The sequence below is a fragment of the Centrocercus urophasianus genome, unplaced genomic scaffold (assembly GCF_019232065.1).
Source record: "Centrocercus urophasianus isolate 14NV4802_14NV808 unplaced genomic scaffold, USGS_Curo_1.0 seq_11, whole genome shotgun sequence".
Taxonomy (NCBI): Eukaryota; Metazoa; Chordata; class Aves; order Galliformes; family Phasianidae; genus Centrocercus; species Centrocercus urophasianus.
The window spans coordinates 30,723,590-30,739,088 of NW_024884253.1; the positions used below are offsets into that span (position 1 = coordinate 30,723,590).

The 15,499-nt window shown below is 40.0% G+C and overlaps 1 protein-coding gene across 2 annotated transcripts in view; it reads left to right on the plus strand.

The window, feature by feature from the left end:
- EYA1 (EYA transcriptional coactivator and phosphatase 1) overlaps positions 1 to 15,499 on the plus strand; it is a 147,681-nt gene that overhangs the window by 75,909 nt on the left and 56,273 nt on the right. For both annotated transcript variants that reach the window (XM_042839734.1, XM_042839735.1), the window contains exons 4-7: positions 4,905 to 4,988; positions 6,884 to 6,953; positions 7,330 to 7,475; positions 11,582 to 11,719. In XM_042839734.1, coding sequence (XP_042695668.1) covers positions 4,905 to 4,988; positions 6,884 to 6,953; positions 7,330 to 7,475; positions 11,582 to 11,719 — 438 coding nt within the window. The remainder of the gene's footprint in view (positions 1 to 4,904; positions 4,989 to 6,883; positions 6,954 to 7,329; positions 7,476 to 11,581; positions 11,720 to 15,499) is intronic.

Below are 15,499 nucleotides of genomic sequence, written 5' to 3' on the forward strand. Positions count from 1 at the left end.
CACACTGAGGTGATGGATGGTGTGTTTCAGCAGTGGCAAGACCAACAGTGGGTCATCTCCACTGATGCACATAGCTACGAGTCTGCATGAAGGCTCTTGCTCATTGCTGGTGAAAATGCACAGCTAATTATGGTGACTGTTGAAAAACAGTATTTTGTAGTTGAGAGTTTGCTCTCTTAGATAGTGTTATTTTATTCTTAGTATCTGTTGCAGTTTCTGTGGGAATAAAGAGGGTCATTACTTTTGAAGTGACTCATGTATTAATGCAGTCTTAAAACTGCAATGCTGTTTTACTGTTGCTGATTTAATAGCTCAGCGATGTTTACAGTATTTCTGTTCTGGTTTAATATCTGTAATATTGCAGCTAACACACTATGCCTAGTTCAGTAAAGCAAGCCTTGGATGTATTTTAAATAATCAAATTATTTCAAAAAATATTTTAAAACCATATTTTTGCTTAAAGGTGCAATCTTTGTAATATATCCATATGAATTTTGTGTTAAAAATGGCCAAACGTTAGGCTTCTAAATCCATCTTTAAAACAGCCAACATCACATTCCTTGAAGCAGTCTTTACTGTTTTGTATGCCAGTGACTTCATAACAAGCTGTCAGCTCAGAAAGTTGTTACATGGCAAATAAGTGAGCATAAGGGTGCTGGTCTGAATTTCTTTATTTCAGCGTGGGTCAGAAACTGCTGTGTAGTCATTATCGACCACCTTCTGTAATAGGACTGACCAAACTGCATGTTGCACTTGCAATCTGTGAACAACCTAAGATGAAAAATCTTGACAATCAATATGATGTTGGATCAGCAGTTATGCTAGCTCAGAAATTTTATGCTTATTTTCTCAGGGCTAGCATGTGTGTTATTGGTTATCTGCTAGTCCTATTTTGTTTTCCTATTATTCAAGTCTGTTGTTTTCTTAGGTGGTTTCTTCTTATTTTTAGAATCCCATAAGTTACTAGAAAATAAGGAGGAAAAAATGCTTTCCGTTGACACAGATTTTTGGAGTTCTCAATATAAAACCAAATTCCTACCAGTTATTTTAAGTAACTTGATTTTATTATTTTTTTTCAGTAGATTAGGAATATATTTATACTTTAAATTCTTGTAGATGATTTAGATATTAGGAATAAATTCTTAACCGTGAGGGTGGTGAGACACTGCAACAGGTTGCCCACTGAGGTTGTGGGTGCCCCCTCTCTGGAAGTGTTCCAGGCCAGGCTGAATGGGGCTGTGAGAAATCTGGTCTAGTGGGAGGTGTCCCACTGCCTATAGTAGGGGCTTGGAACTAGATGATCTTTAAGGTCCCTTCCATCCCAAATCATTCAGTGATTCAATCACTTATTACATGAGTGATTCTGCAGGTGTTAAAACTTAGTGGAAATTACTAAATTAAAGCCTGTCTCTGTAGTGCAAGTCTGATAATTCTGCACCCCTGAAAATTCTGTTTTGATAATGAAGCAGAAACAGGAACTCTTGTTTTGCTCTCTCTGGTCTCTGCCACAGTGGAGAATGCTGTTGGACATTATTGGAAAGGCATATTTACAATGTGTTCAGTCTAAATGAGGCAATATTCCCACACAGGTGCTGTCCCACAAAAGCATAAGACATGGCAGAAATGATCTGGTCGGAGAAAAACACAGACAGCTGAAATCCAGAGTGTGCATGCAGTACATGCTGTGTGGCCATACCTGTACCCTGCCAGATCTGTGCCTCTTGGGCAGCTCTGTGCATCCTCCAAACAGATGCAGGTTGCTGAAGCACTTCTGGGACAGAATAGCAGACTTGCGACCTTGGGGAACCTCTCACAGCTCTCTTCCCCTTGGCTGTGGGGGGAAATGTGCTCTGTTTGCAGGTCATGTTTTGTCTTGAGCAAATGAGTGGCCTTCCTTTGCTGTGAGAGTCCATGCAGTAAACATTTCTGACTGGTAAAACCCTGGTTGTTTTGTCTCAGTTTTTTTGTATAGTGAGCTTTAATCCTCTTGAAATGGTTTTAAGCTCAGACAGAAGAAAATACACTGACATTTACAGCCATGTTAGTTAAAATGCTTGGGGAATTAAGGCTTTTTCAGTTCCTACCCTCTTTATTCAGTTCCCAACTAGCACCAGCAACAAAGGTCTGTGCAAGGTCATGGCTATTCTTAAAGAAGACCTGATAGGGCTAATTTATTATGACCCTACAAATAGGTATCTGGGAACAATGTGAACATCCTTTCTTCACTCATTTTCCATATACGTGAGAGAGGAGACAGATGGAACAGTTGTGATGTAGAATTTGAGAGCATCTCAGTCAGCAAATAGAATTGGCCCCCGTGTATGAAATCCACCGCAGTGCTTTCTTCATTTCTTTTTTCCTTTCCTGTATCTTCAAAAGTAGTGTACTTACTAAATGACGTTCAGTTATAAACACTGTCAGACCAAGTCAAAGACTGAAATCCCATTTTCAGGAGGTTTTTCTCAAAATGTTGGTTTTTTTACAAGGTTCTGAGTACAAGAAGAGTGGCCAGTGGTGCATGTGAAGCAGGCTTTTAAACCAGTGACAGGAGAGGCAGGTGCATCCACTTAGAAAGAAAATATCCTGGAAAACGTTATTTAGAACAAATGGTGCCAAATATGTGTCTCATTGTTGCCCTTAGATTGTTAGTTTGCAGTGAGCCAAACTTACTGAAAATAATTATGTTTTATTTTATTAGAAGTAGAAGAATTCTTTCTCTGATAGAGGAGCTTGGAGAAATCAGATACTGAAGTTTTCCATCCTTTCAGCCCAAGTTAGGCTGTTCTGTCTCATCATTCTTTCTTTTCCTCCTCCACAGCTGTCAGCAATTGAGAAAAGCATGTTTTATTGTTATCTCCAAAGATATAATTGGATTGTGGAAATTAGATGAGGAACACTTGCAAGGTTTGGAGAAAGTTGGAGTAATCTATAAAGAATTATATTAGCCAGACAGTAAAATGTTGTAATGAACGTCTAGAAAAAAAAACAAGAGATAACGTAATTTCAATTCTTGATATCTAAATGACAAACCTTGTCTCGTATTATGTAGTAGTTTCCAGCAAATGCCTTGGGGTAGACACTTCAAACATTTTGTTGCTTCTGTCTATTAGATTTTTAGTATTTAAGTGTGAAATGGGTGTCAGACATGTTATGTGTTGTATTTCTGAGAGATACTCCAACATTAGCACTGTGGTTTGGATGATGAGTGCATCCTCTTCAAAAGAACCTCTTGGCCACCACTTCTTACTACAGGTTAGGTCCCTTTCTGGAGAGTTCTTGGACTCCACCCCTTTAGAAAACGGTGTTCTGTAGAGTGCAGCCAGTGTGATCCATCTGCATCTGGGCCCTTGCTCCTCAGAAAAGCCTATACTTGCATGAAGTAATCCCTCTTAAATGCCTAAATTGTGATACTGGACCCTCTTCACCAATTGTTTTACTTTGTTAGACTGCTAATGTAGATGCAGCAGAATTCTGCTTATAGTGATCTCTGAGTTAGCGTGTGCAAACAAAACATCCTGTGTGAGGGAGAAAAGGAAATAGTTGTTGATTAACAAAAGCTCGAGAGATTGCATGTAAATCCTTTGGAAGAGATCAAGTGTAGGAAGTAGCCATGTGAAAATAAGGATTTTGTTTGGCAGGGAAAGAAAAGGTCCTTCGTCAGAAGGGGAAGGTTCCACTCCCTCGCTCCCTGGAAACCTTGCACCCAAAGGGCATCTGCTAATGATGGTTGCAATTCCTAGACAGAGAGAGAGACATACAAGTTCACACAAGTGGTTTTATGAATCAGATAGAACAGAGTTTATCTTGCTTTTTGTGGATTTATTTTCTGCAGTAGTATTGAACTGCCTCCCTGGAAGGTGAGATGATAGGCACCAGCTCTGGTGTGTGGGAAGCAGTGTCTGTGTCAACAGGAGCAAAAACAGTGAGATGTTAGTAGTAAGGTCAGCTCTGACGTTTAGTGAAACCTCAGGTGCTTTTGATGTGCTTGTAATTCCAAAAGCTAGGAATGTAGAATGGGTTTGAGAGGTTGCTGTGCTGATGTGATAACTTTCTGGGAGCGGGCACTGTGCCTGTCTACATTCACACCAGGTCAGCCCTGCTGTAGATCTATGTATTGGAATGTCATCAGCAGTGAGAGAGCACTGTGCTAACACCAAGGGAAATACACTTATTCTCCCGAGGCTTTATTGAAAACCATGAATCCAAACATGAATATGGAGTGGCAAGAGGGTATCTCTCATCTTCTTGTTCTTTCTTGTTCTCTGACAGCCACTTTGGGTCTGGAGCACAAAGGGAATAAAATGTAAAGCATTCCATAAAGTATATTTCTGCTCTTTGTGCATTCAAGGTTTCTGACTATTAAATTGGTTTCCATTTTGCAAGGAGAAATCCACCATGAGGAAAGTGTTTTGCTTTATTGGAAGTTCTCATTTTTCTTCTGAAAAGTGGTTTGGATGGAAAAAATTTGGAACAGCCCTCAGAGAACCCAATTTAAAAATTATTTCCTTTTTTTGTCTTATCCAAATTGCTGTCTGTCAAGCCTATAAATGACTGTATGATCAGATCTAAATGCGGACCCTTATTGTTGGGTCTGCAGGATTAAGAGGAGTCAGGACAGGTGCAGAGAGTTGCATGGGGACTTCTGGATTATTACAGTAGTTCTTATTCCTTGCGAACAGAAATAACCCTTGTGGTCATTTTATATGAATGTGCAAATCATAGCTACCAGTACTTTGCATTGTTTGTATACACAAATGCACAACATGCAAATTGTTGGTAACCATGATTTAAAACTTTTGGGTAGATTTCTGTTTCATTGGATTTGTGACTGTAGTGAATGTGTGTGCATGTGTGTGCAAGAATATTAGGCGCATATAGAATATATTTTATTTATATTTCTATAGTTAAAACAGAACCAATGAGCAGCAGTGAGATTGCTACTACTACTACTACCACAGACGGGTCTTTAGACAATTTCTCAGGATCAGGTAAGGAACAAACAAAGGCTTAAGCTCAGCAATTTTTCATTCGCTATGTTCTTTCCCTATGCAATCTAAACCTTTGCATGGCTGCTGGAAAGTTTTTGTACACTGTGCAGCTGATTTCTGTTCATTTTATTCAGGCAGTATAAGGAAGTAGGAGCTTTCCTTAAGGAAGTAGCAATACAGCATCTCTTTTATTGATGTCCATTGGTGTCTTCACTAGGGAGCTGAGAAGCATTCTGGCCCAAAGGGATTACTTTTTTTAGTTTTCAGGGTGTAAATATACCTGCTTCTGTAATTTGTGATGTAACTGAGGGATGGGCAATTTTTAGTTTGTTTGTATTTATATTATCAAGGCATTCTTTTGTCAGTCTCTTAATCTTCCTCGAAGCCAAACCCTTCTTAGCTGCTACTACACAGGAGATAAAACACTGTGAGAAAATCCTAAAATGTTTGCACAATTTTGCGTACCTATGGATTAACCCTGATATTTCTAGCACATCATTTTTATAGTGCAAATCATATGAAAAAAGATCACAGAGTTACATTGGCAGAGTAGCAAAATCTACCAGCTCACCACCAGTTAGGATCTAAGTAGCCAGCCCTTTTTTTGATCTTGCAGCACCTTCCATTTTCCATGCATGCTGCAGTTTATAAAAATATCGACCTTTAAAGGAAAAAAAAAAAGTTTCTAGAATATATTAAATATCTGATGGAAGGGAAGGTAGCGCATCTAATGGTGGCTCATTCATCTGTGGAGATCTGGCTCCAGGTGGGACTGTAACCACAGAAAAGGATAATATCAGGTGTGGAAGGAACAGAAAGAGATTCGCTGCTTTGTTCCACACTTCACAAGGGCTCTGAGAGCGTAAAGATGATGGATTTTTCCTGTAGTTGGCCAGGAAAGGGGTAGCTGGCAAAGGGTAATTATCCATGCCTTGTTTATTTCCAAGTACTTAGCAATAGGGCCTGTTGTTTCTCTGGCTGTCTGATTTTACAGTAGTCTCATAACCTGCAGCTGACCTCTTCCTGGCAAAGGCTTCAAAATTGACTTTGGGCTGTGGAGAAGAAGTGGCACCCAAATGGTAACCAGAGAGGGAAGCACTATCTGCCTAGTGCTTCTGCAGAGAGCTCCAGGAGCAGAGCACATGGGTGCATCTGACATGCTCCCGACAGCACCCAAAACACCACAGGAGTTTCATGGGAATTGACAAAAATCTCTGCGTTAGCAGTGACCGGTCTGGGGGAACCCTGCAGGGCTGATCTGCGGGAGGAGAAACTCACTTAAGCTTAAGTGTTTTCCTAAGACAATTTGCACGTTGATCATGACGTCTTTGTGTAATAATGAGTGTTTTGAAGGTGTTGAGAGCATTTTAAAAAGCGGGCAACACGGGGTAAAAGAGAAGGAGGTGTAATATGGTAGTACATCCTTATGCGTTATTGAAATGATTTTTAAAAGGCACGTGCTCTGAAGCTGGCCATGTGTTTTCAATAGAGACGTGCATAAAGCTCCTTCATAAAATGTAGGTCTTAAAAATTCTAAAAGTTAATAAATGTTGTACTTGAGATAGCAGTAATCCTTTGAAAATATGAAGGAAAATGTTTCCAATAGGAAATAGATTGTTTGCATTGAAAATGCTGTCTGTGTGCAAGCAAAGAATAAACTATTGGTCAGGAGTTCTACAAAGGAGCATTTTAGTACTTGAAACTGTAATCAAGATTTTACTGTTACGCATTCCTGTGTAGTTGCTGATAAAATATTATTTTCTACCAAAGATATAGATGATATTTGAATTTAATTAAAATCTTGTTAATACTCTGAAATTCTATTAGGAAAAATAATATTTATCTTTGGTGTGTATATTTACACTTCTGTGTGCTTTCTTTTCTTCTTGGTGCAGCAATTGGAAGCAGTGGTTTCAGCCCAAGACAAACACACCAGTTCTCCCCACCACAGATTTACCCTTCCAAGTATGATATCTTTTAAAAATAATAATAGTAGTAGTAATAATAATAACTGAAAAAGGCAGATTTTAACCTCATTTAAAATAATAATTGGATCCATCTGTTAAGTCATAATTTAAACCACAGCAGCTTCTAGGAAAAAAATATATTTCTTTAATGCTAAGAATGTATTTGAAAAATATTTGAAAAGTTCTTATTTTACTTATTCTTTTATTACTGATTTATTATTGCTGTTTTCTCTCTATCTTAGAGTTTCTTTTGCCTAGCGCAGCCTATGATTAAGTGTTAATGAAGGTAGCAGGCTTATAATACGGCTAAAAATAAATACATGTACGTCAGTCTAATGCAGTCTGTCCTATTTTCTGTCATTTGTAATCAATAGCAGACCATACCCACATATTCTTCCCACCCCTTCTTCGCAAACGATGGCTGCATATGGGCAGACGCAGTTTACAACAGGGATGCAACAAGCTACAGCTTACGCCACCTACCCACAGCCCGGCCAGCCCTATGGAATCCCTTCATATGGTAAGAAACCACATTGCTGTGCTTTTATTCCCAAGGTGAACGTTTTTTTGAGCAAAATTACATGACTGGATCAGTGCTTAGTGGGACAGCCATGCTCTGAGCGCATCTCATGAAAGAGTGGTGATTTCCCTGTTGTGCAGCTTAATTTATGTATTTAGGAGCTAAGAAGTTACTCAAGAGTATGTCTATGTTTTGAGATCAAGGAGAGATTCATTAGGCTTTTAGTGGTGATACGAAAATACAGCACTGAAGCAGGGAGATCTAGGGACTTCCATTACACAGGCACAGCTCCCGGTAACTTGCTGAGGAGCTGTGCTCTCCAGCAATGTAATAGGGGAAGCTGGTAAATAAAGGTCTGGATTTTGGCTGATACATGTTACTGGAACCCAAATGAGTCAGTGATTTCTGTCAGGGGAAGAACTGATTCAAAAAGACCTCTACCAAAAATCTCCCTTTCGTTGTCGCTCTTGGAGGTGAAAATTGAGGTGATTTGCCACCAGACTTCTGTCTGCCTGATGAAGAAGATAGTACTAAGTAGCAAATATTTCCCCTAAAAAATTTAATTTAAAAACAAGCTGCTGCGGGTGAGACCATTTTGTTGCCAGAGTGTCTGCTGGCAGACCACATAGCAGTTCAGCAGCAAAGATGCATTATTAGAAAATAGGTCTTACATTCCTCTTGGGGAATATATTGAAAATATATGATCCATATGCTTTTAGCAGTACATTTTGTAAAAATACATTCAGGTAATACAGGTTTTATACCAAGAGGAAAGAACTTATAGCGCAAGCTGTGCCCCGTAGAAGTATTAAAATTTTTCAGTGGAAGGCTGGTGAATCCTGAAATCTGCAAGCTGAAATCCACCAGGTCTTAAGTAAATTCTGTGTAAGACTGCTGTGGACTGTGGGTGCAAGTAGAAGGTTATTTTCGCTTTTGGAAAAAAAAGTATTTCATTAATATATCATCAGTGATTGTGATCCAAGGAAGCATTTTTTCCTGTGGTTAGAATCTCGATTACTTAAATGCCAAAAACCAGTTTATAAACAGAAGTTGGATGTTTCAGTTTCAGCACCGTGTATTTTAAACTTATACTGACGATGTTAAACAAACAACAAAAGCAAACAACACTCCCCTCCCCCTCTCCACACGTTTTCAAGGCTAAAGAGGTAGGTAGTCTTCCTTCTGCAAAGAAGAAAAGCTTGTGTTCCTGTTGAGAGTTTATGTGTGTGATAACGGATGACCCCTTTCCCCACTGTGTTTTCCTTGACACGTTTCTCTTTTGCACACCTTGCGTTGTTATCCTTTGTTATCCTTTTTTATCCTTGGTGGCTTGGGCAGCCCAAACAGTGGCCTTTTAGGTTTTGGATCATTCCTCTGGATGAAATCCTGACCTCGTTGAAGTCAACTGTAAAACTCCCACTAACTTCAGCAGTACCATCATTTCACAACTTGAGTTGAGCTGTCTTACTGCCTTCGCAGCTGTAATTGAGAGTTGCTTTACTTGGCAGCTGCTCCCTGGGGGTTAACATGCCTGCCTGCTCTTCTGTTTTGTTTTGAGTTTTTATTGCACAGTCCATCCCCTGTGCCTAGGGCTTTGGATAATTTTATCTTAATGTTTTACATTGAAGATCTGCTTTTACCACTGAAACCTCCAGCTCCTGAGCCAAGTGAGCTTTGATGCTCTTTTCAGGCAGTGTCTTTTGACTGGGGTGAAGGTTTTTCTTGCTGATGTGCTTGATCAACTAGCAGAAATATTTAACTGTAGCAAAGTTTTGGGAGCTAAGACCACAGCTTTGCATATTCAAGGCACACTGTATAATCCTTGTTCCCAGAATAAATTACGTGAAGAACCCTGGGATGCTGATTTGCAGCAGGCAAGAACTCATCTGGGGCCAAAATTCTCCTCTTGGCTCTGCAGCATAGATCACGTATCCTGTGCTTTGCCTTTCTTTCTACCAGCTGAAGACTTTCCAGCAGGTATAAAGAGAGGAGACTTTTGACAGATGTGAAAAACTTTGGGTTGCAGTGGGGAGATTCTCTGCTTTCTTTCTTAGCACTGGGACTTACGGGGGGGAAAAAAGCATTCACAAATTCACATACCAGTGCCCTTCCCCCTCAGCTTTTCTCTTCAGAGCAGAATTTGGGAAGGTGCTGCCTTGAATACACCTCTACTCTGGGCATTTTTCCACTCCCACATCTCCACCATGGTGCAGCCCTGAAGGCAGGAAGGGGGGTGGAGGAATGCCAGCGACAGCTGCCTCCCGCCACTCCTGGCTCTGGTTCATCTGCAAAGCCACTGAGGAGGCTGGAGAATTTCCTGAGGCTCCCTCCTCCTACGTGCCCTGGTACCAGCGTTTAGCAAAGGTCTCACTTCCAGAAGTACCCTTTCGTTTTTCCATTGTCCCTTATGGGACTCAGACTAAGGAGAAGGGAGCACCACGGTTTGGTGAGTGAAGGCCCGGGTGACAGAAGATGAGAATAGAAGGTCTCAGAAGACGAAAGGCTCTTCATAGCATGGAGATTTGCAAAAGGGCACGCCAGTGCCAAGCTGTCTTCACTCAAGTGGCATGCTCCAGCCACTGCCTTTGATCACCTCCTCCTGCTTTGTCTGAGGTTGGGAGTTGAATCAGGCTGCTAAAGAGAGAAGTCTAGAAATATAATGCTTAATTAAACTTTCTCTGTGTAGTATTCAATCAGTGTTTCAGAAGTCCTGAAACACATAGATCGTTGATACCAAGGCATCTGTAGCAGGAGTTTCCTCTTGGAAACGAGGTGTCAGATTCATCATTGGGATTGTTTATTTGTAACGTGAAACAGAGGAAGCAAGCATCAGGGGAAAACAAGCAAACAGGGTTAGTCTGGCAGCTAATGAGTGTCGCAGAAGGAATTAAGGATAATTAATGGCACTAGCTGAAAAATGATTCAGTTGACACAGGGAAATATCTTTCCTTTTGTACATAGGGAGATACCAAAGTTTTATAAACGTCACAGCTTTTCAGTTCTTTCCCACCTTCAAACATTGTTGAGTATTACTCTTTATTTATTTATTTAAGTTTTGCATCAGGAAATGGGCTTAGATTAAGAGCCATTTTAAAAAGAATGTTACTAATTCTCACTTAGCTAATTCAGTTCAAATAACTGTGGCTTTTGAGCAATGAAGTATCACTGAATGCCATAGTGAAATGTAAGAGTATTGTATTACTTTTCCATTGCTTTGGCTATAATTATTTTTAAATGGTAGTTCATGTCAGGACAACCTTCTAATTAAAACTAAGAGACAGAAGCTGAATTGTGTGCGTTTCCTGAGTATTTCATTTGCTGATATTTACTTGCTTATTACCTTACAAATCTGTGCAAGAATCACTAAATTTGGGAGGCAAGTTATTCCTTTAATTGAATTTTGGATTCTTTTATTACTAAATTTGGTAATGAGGAGGTGATGTGTAATGGATTTCCCTGTCAGAGCAGATTAATGACTCTCTGTTGTGTTTTTCCCAGTTTGGGAGATTACTTCATGAATATTTCCTGTCTGTTAGGTGTTTATTTGTTAAAAGACTGAACTCATTCTATAGTGTTTAATTAGCTTTGAAAGTCCACATTGTACCGTATGCTGATAGCTCACTTTATCCACTGTTTAAAGGGTGCTTAATTCCTTAGAACGCACTTGAAGCCATATAGGAATATTCTCCAGTGCAAATCTCAGATATGTCATTAAAGGGGCGGATAGCGGGAGAGCTTGGCTATGCTATGGTTCATTAAAATCATATAAAGTTGCTAATCTGCCTCTGTGAAATGTCATGAATATATGGAAAAGCTAGCCTCTGGCAGGAAAGGAAAAAAGGAATAATGCAACTTCCTGTTCATGTATAAATTTCTTTTGCAGTTATTGGAAACACAGTTTTGAATTTAACCTCTCCCTGGTGAACTTCAGTTTTATGTGTTCTTTTAAACTGCCCCTACACTTTTCATTTGTGCATGCTCTCAGTACTCTTTCTCTCATGCATGCAACAGTGGGAATGTGTTAAAAATGCTATCAATTAAATGATTATATTATCCATCCCTGTTTGAATATGAACAAATAGATTTGCTGTCACTAACTGATTTAGGTGCATTGTGGGCAGGCATCAAGACAGAAGGTGGATTGTCACAGTCCCAATCACCTGGACAAACAGGATTTCTAAGCTACAGTGCCAGCTTTAGCACACCTCAACCTGGACAAGCTCCTTATAGCTACCAGATGCAAGGTCTGTATAAATAGATACTACCATTAATTAGATGCAGTTAATGCTGTAGTGTTTGGTTTTTTGTTCCTTGTTTCTTTACATTGTTGGGATAAAAATTAATGTTTGCTTGAGCACTGCCTCTGTTGTTTTTGCAGTTGGAGCTGGAATGATGATTGGCTTTGCTGGGAGCAGCAAGGGCCAGCTCTCAGCAGTTTGGAAGATCCTTCACTTAGTGACTTCATTAATTTTTAAATGGCAAAGTGTTGCAGTGTTACTACAGTAAAAATGTTATCTCTGAATAGCAATAGCTGAAGAAATAATGGATGTGACAAAGTGAGTGCTGGAAAACGTGTCAGGATTATGAATTTAGGAAGTGCCAAATATAATTTGATACCTGAGTGTGTTCAGGGAGGGAAAAGAAGATAAAAATACCTACAGCAGCTGTGGAGGTAGCTAAGTAATGATTGAAATCTGTTTCTTTGAAGTCTATTTAAAAGCTGTAAGTCTTTGTGCGTGTGGGCTATTATTATCGATTATATTTTGTAGCCTTACTTGCCCATTTAGTTCACTTGGTGTCTCTGCAATTTGTTCCTCCCATCTCACTTTTCCCTTACCGTACTGGGAAACCTCTTGGTGTGCCTGACTCTGGATCCACATTGAGAAATATTTTTTAAATCTTTTATTATTATTATTTACAAATAACTACTTTGGGGGTGTTTGCATTAGGGCTTTTCACTCCTGAATGTGACAGTTGAAATCAGTTACCGTTGCAGGTTTTGGCTTTGCTCTAATAGGTATTCTGCATATCCCTGACAGAACTGGACCCCATTTTTTAAGTTTAGCACCTATCTTCAGTATTGTGCACCTTTCAGACTGCGTGCCATCATGTAAACGCTCCCTGAAATGTACTTCAGGCAGAAGTGCATTCAGAGACCACGTGAATTAGGTTTTAGTTTTGCTTTTGTTCCCTGCCTTTGAGGTTATACTTTGCTCAGACAGAGGTTGTTGGATTTTTTGTTTGTTTTTCTTTTCTAAGTCCGTTTCTGAATTGTGATTGGGTAGCTCAGAAGCAACCTTCTTACATCTGAAATGTTTCTTACTCATAGTGCTCTCTGGCAAGGAAGAGGAAGATGGTGTAAGATTGGTGTGCTAACTTTCCTCTACACACCGATTAGGAGTGAACTTTTACTCCTATGAGTAGGTATATCCATAATCAGGTCACTGGTTTTGCTTCCTGCAGATAGCCTCACTATTTTAAACAAAACACCTCTCTGTAAGAGCTCAGAATGCTTGCCAGCAGCTATGAGGAACTGCTGCATAGACATTCCAGCTTTTAAGGAACTGATAATTCATGGCCACTAGGAAATACAGTTATTGAAAAATCATGTCTCTGTTACCTATAATATCTATTGCAGTTCTGACTTCCTGCCACAGTTATGTGTTGGATTCCTGTTGTGCTAACTTTATATAGAAAAATGAAAATAGAGTTCCCATATAAGTTGGAGGCTAAAGTAAAACACACAGGCTAGCAGGTCATAATGTAACAATAAAGCAGACACTGCTCAGGCAAAATAAATAGCCATCACCCCATATTGGTTATCTAACGACTCTGTAGGTTTATTTTGTAGGATACAGAGCAGAGGGATGTCAATATAAAGGGGTTTTAGGAAGAACAATGAAGTGGTTTTACAGATGTCTGTGGGAAGCTCATTTGATGGAGGAAGGGGGAAGCAGCGTGGGATAACGTGAAGGACTGATTGTTGGAAAATCTTAACAGTAAGCAGTGAATTCTGGCATTAGAGCAAAGCTAGATCTCAGTCAGTGATCTACGTGGAGATCTGTCGTAAAGGGTGTTGCTTTGCTTTATGCGATATGCAAAATGTGTATAAGAACAATATTGTCAAGGTCTCAAAAGTGTGGTACCTGTCAAGAGATAGAACATGAAGATCTTGGAAAGCATTTCAGCTATATATATTGAAAGGCCAGGATCTAAAAATATTTTGCAGCAGAAATGTATTAAAGATGACCTGATTGTGAAGCTCTAAAGGGAGGAGGGACAAAGGCATTGATTTCACGACAGTATTGTTTACAGAGCTGAGAGAGGAGATGGACTGAGTCTGGGTCCTTCTCCAGCCAGGCTGCGCTTGGGCTAAAGAGCTGCACATGCGTAGGAGGCAACAGATGGCTGGGAGCTTGGTCCGGGAAGAAGAGCCACAGGTTGGAGTGGGAGAGTCTGGGAGTTAATGAGCACATGTCAGTTCTGTCATGCTTATGAACAGCACAGCATATGGATAGGGAAAGAATAGTCCCTTGCAAAACCTTACAGAAACCTTCCATAAGAAGGAATATAAAGAGTAGGTTTGAAATGCATGTTGATAGAACTATTAGAAGCTCAAGACGAAAAAAAAATCTCACTGTTAACTAGATCTTTCTTGCTGTTAAATGTTGGCAGTATGTATCTGTACCATACATTTGAATGTATGCTTTTTAAATATTTTCATTAGGCTGACTTTTGTATTTTGAATCACTTTAAATTGATTTTATTCTTCCTTTTGATTGCCCAGATGTTAAAAGTAAGCAGGAACATTTGTTTCCCTTTCCTTATTTAGTTTTGGATGGAGAAATTATTCATAGTTTCAACTGTTATGTAAGGATAGAATTGATTCTCTTGACAGAATACTGGGGTATTGCTGCTGCTGTTTTGGTTGTTTATGCAGAAACCCCCAGAGAGGGAAATAAGTTTATTCTTGCTTTCCCCTCAAGCAGTCTATGGGCAGGCTGCAGCCCTCAGCCTTGTCATAGTCTGCCATAGCCGTTCTTCGTCTCCTGTGTGTGGCTGCTGAGCTGCTAAATGAAGATAATGGATCCCACAACCTCCTTCATAAACAAGTGTTACATGACAGTGCGCTTGGGGCCCTGCTGGCATCCTTGCCTGCGGTAAATGGGATTTCCTAGCAGCCTAGTAGTTGCTCTGTTTGTGTTCCCTGGTTGGGGTTACCTCGCGCTTGAAAGCTTTGGAGTTATTCTAGTTTGTCTCCCTGGGGCAAATGTCTCCCCAAAACATCATGGTGCTGCATCGCGGTGCGTGTGCAGCCAATTTAACCCAGTGCTTTTCCTGACCCTGCTAAAATTACAGCGTGATTAGTCACTGAACAATAGCATGAGGAGAGACTGCCAACTTACAGAAATGACGAAGAAAATCTCTCTGTGCAACTCCTCACTAAGGTTATTCTGGTAATTGGATTTTTGTTTGTTGGGAATTTGTCATCCCTGTAATGGGTATGAGAAGGGAGAGGGTGAGGAGAGCACCTACTCTGCTCTGCCTGCCTGTCTGTGCCCCTGCCGTTATGTTAATGAATTTGTTCCTGAAGCTGTTTTTCATACGAATTGCTTCATAGATGTTGAAAGACCACTTACACGATTAATGGCTGTGCGAATGGGCCACTCTTCCTGTATTGGCACTGTTTCGAGGGTTGCTCGGTGAAAATAAATGGAGCAGAAAGGAGCTGGGGGAAAGGCCAAGGAGAGAGCTTCACTTGCGGCTGTCTTATTGAGAATCCTCTTTGCTGTGATAATGATCCAGGGTTTATCATAAACTGAGGTAGCCTATTGCTGCAAGGTGAGGAACCTGTGATGAGCACCAGCATTGTTTTAGTTATGACAACTGTGGTCTCTCAGACTACACTAACCAATTGGTTTGGGAATTCATCCATAAAAAGTAAACGTTAAGGTATTTGGTTATTATTATGCAGTATAAAAATATTGTGCTGGATGGCTAAGCAGTTACTAGGACAACAAGGG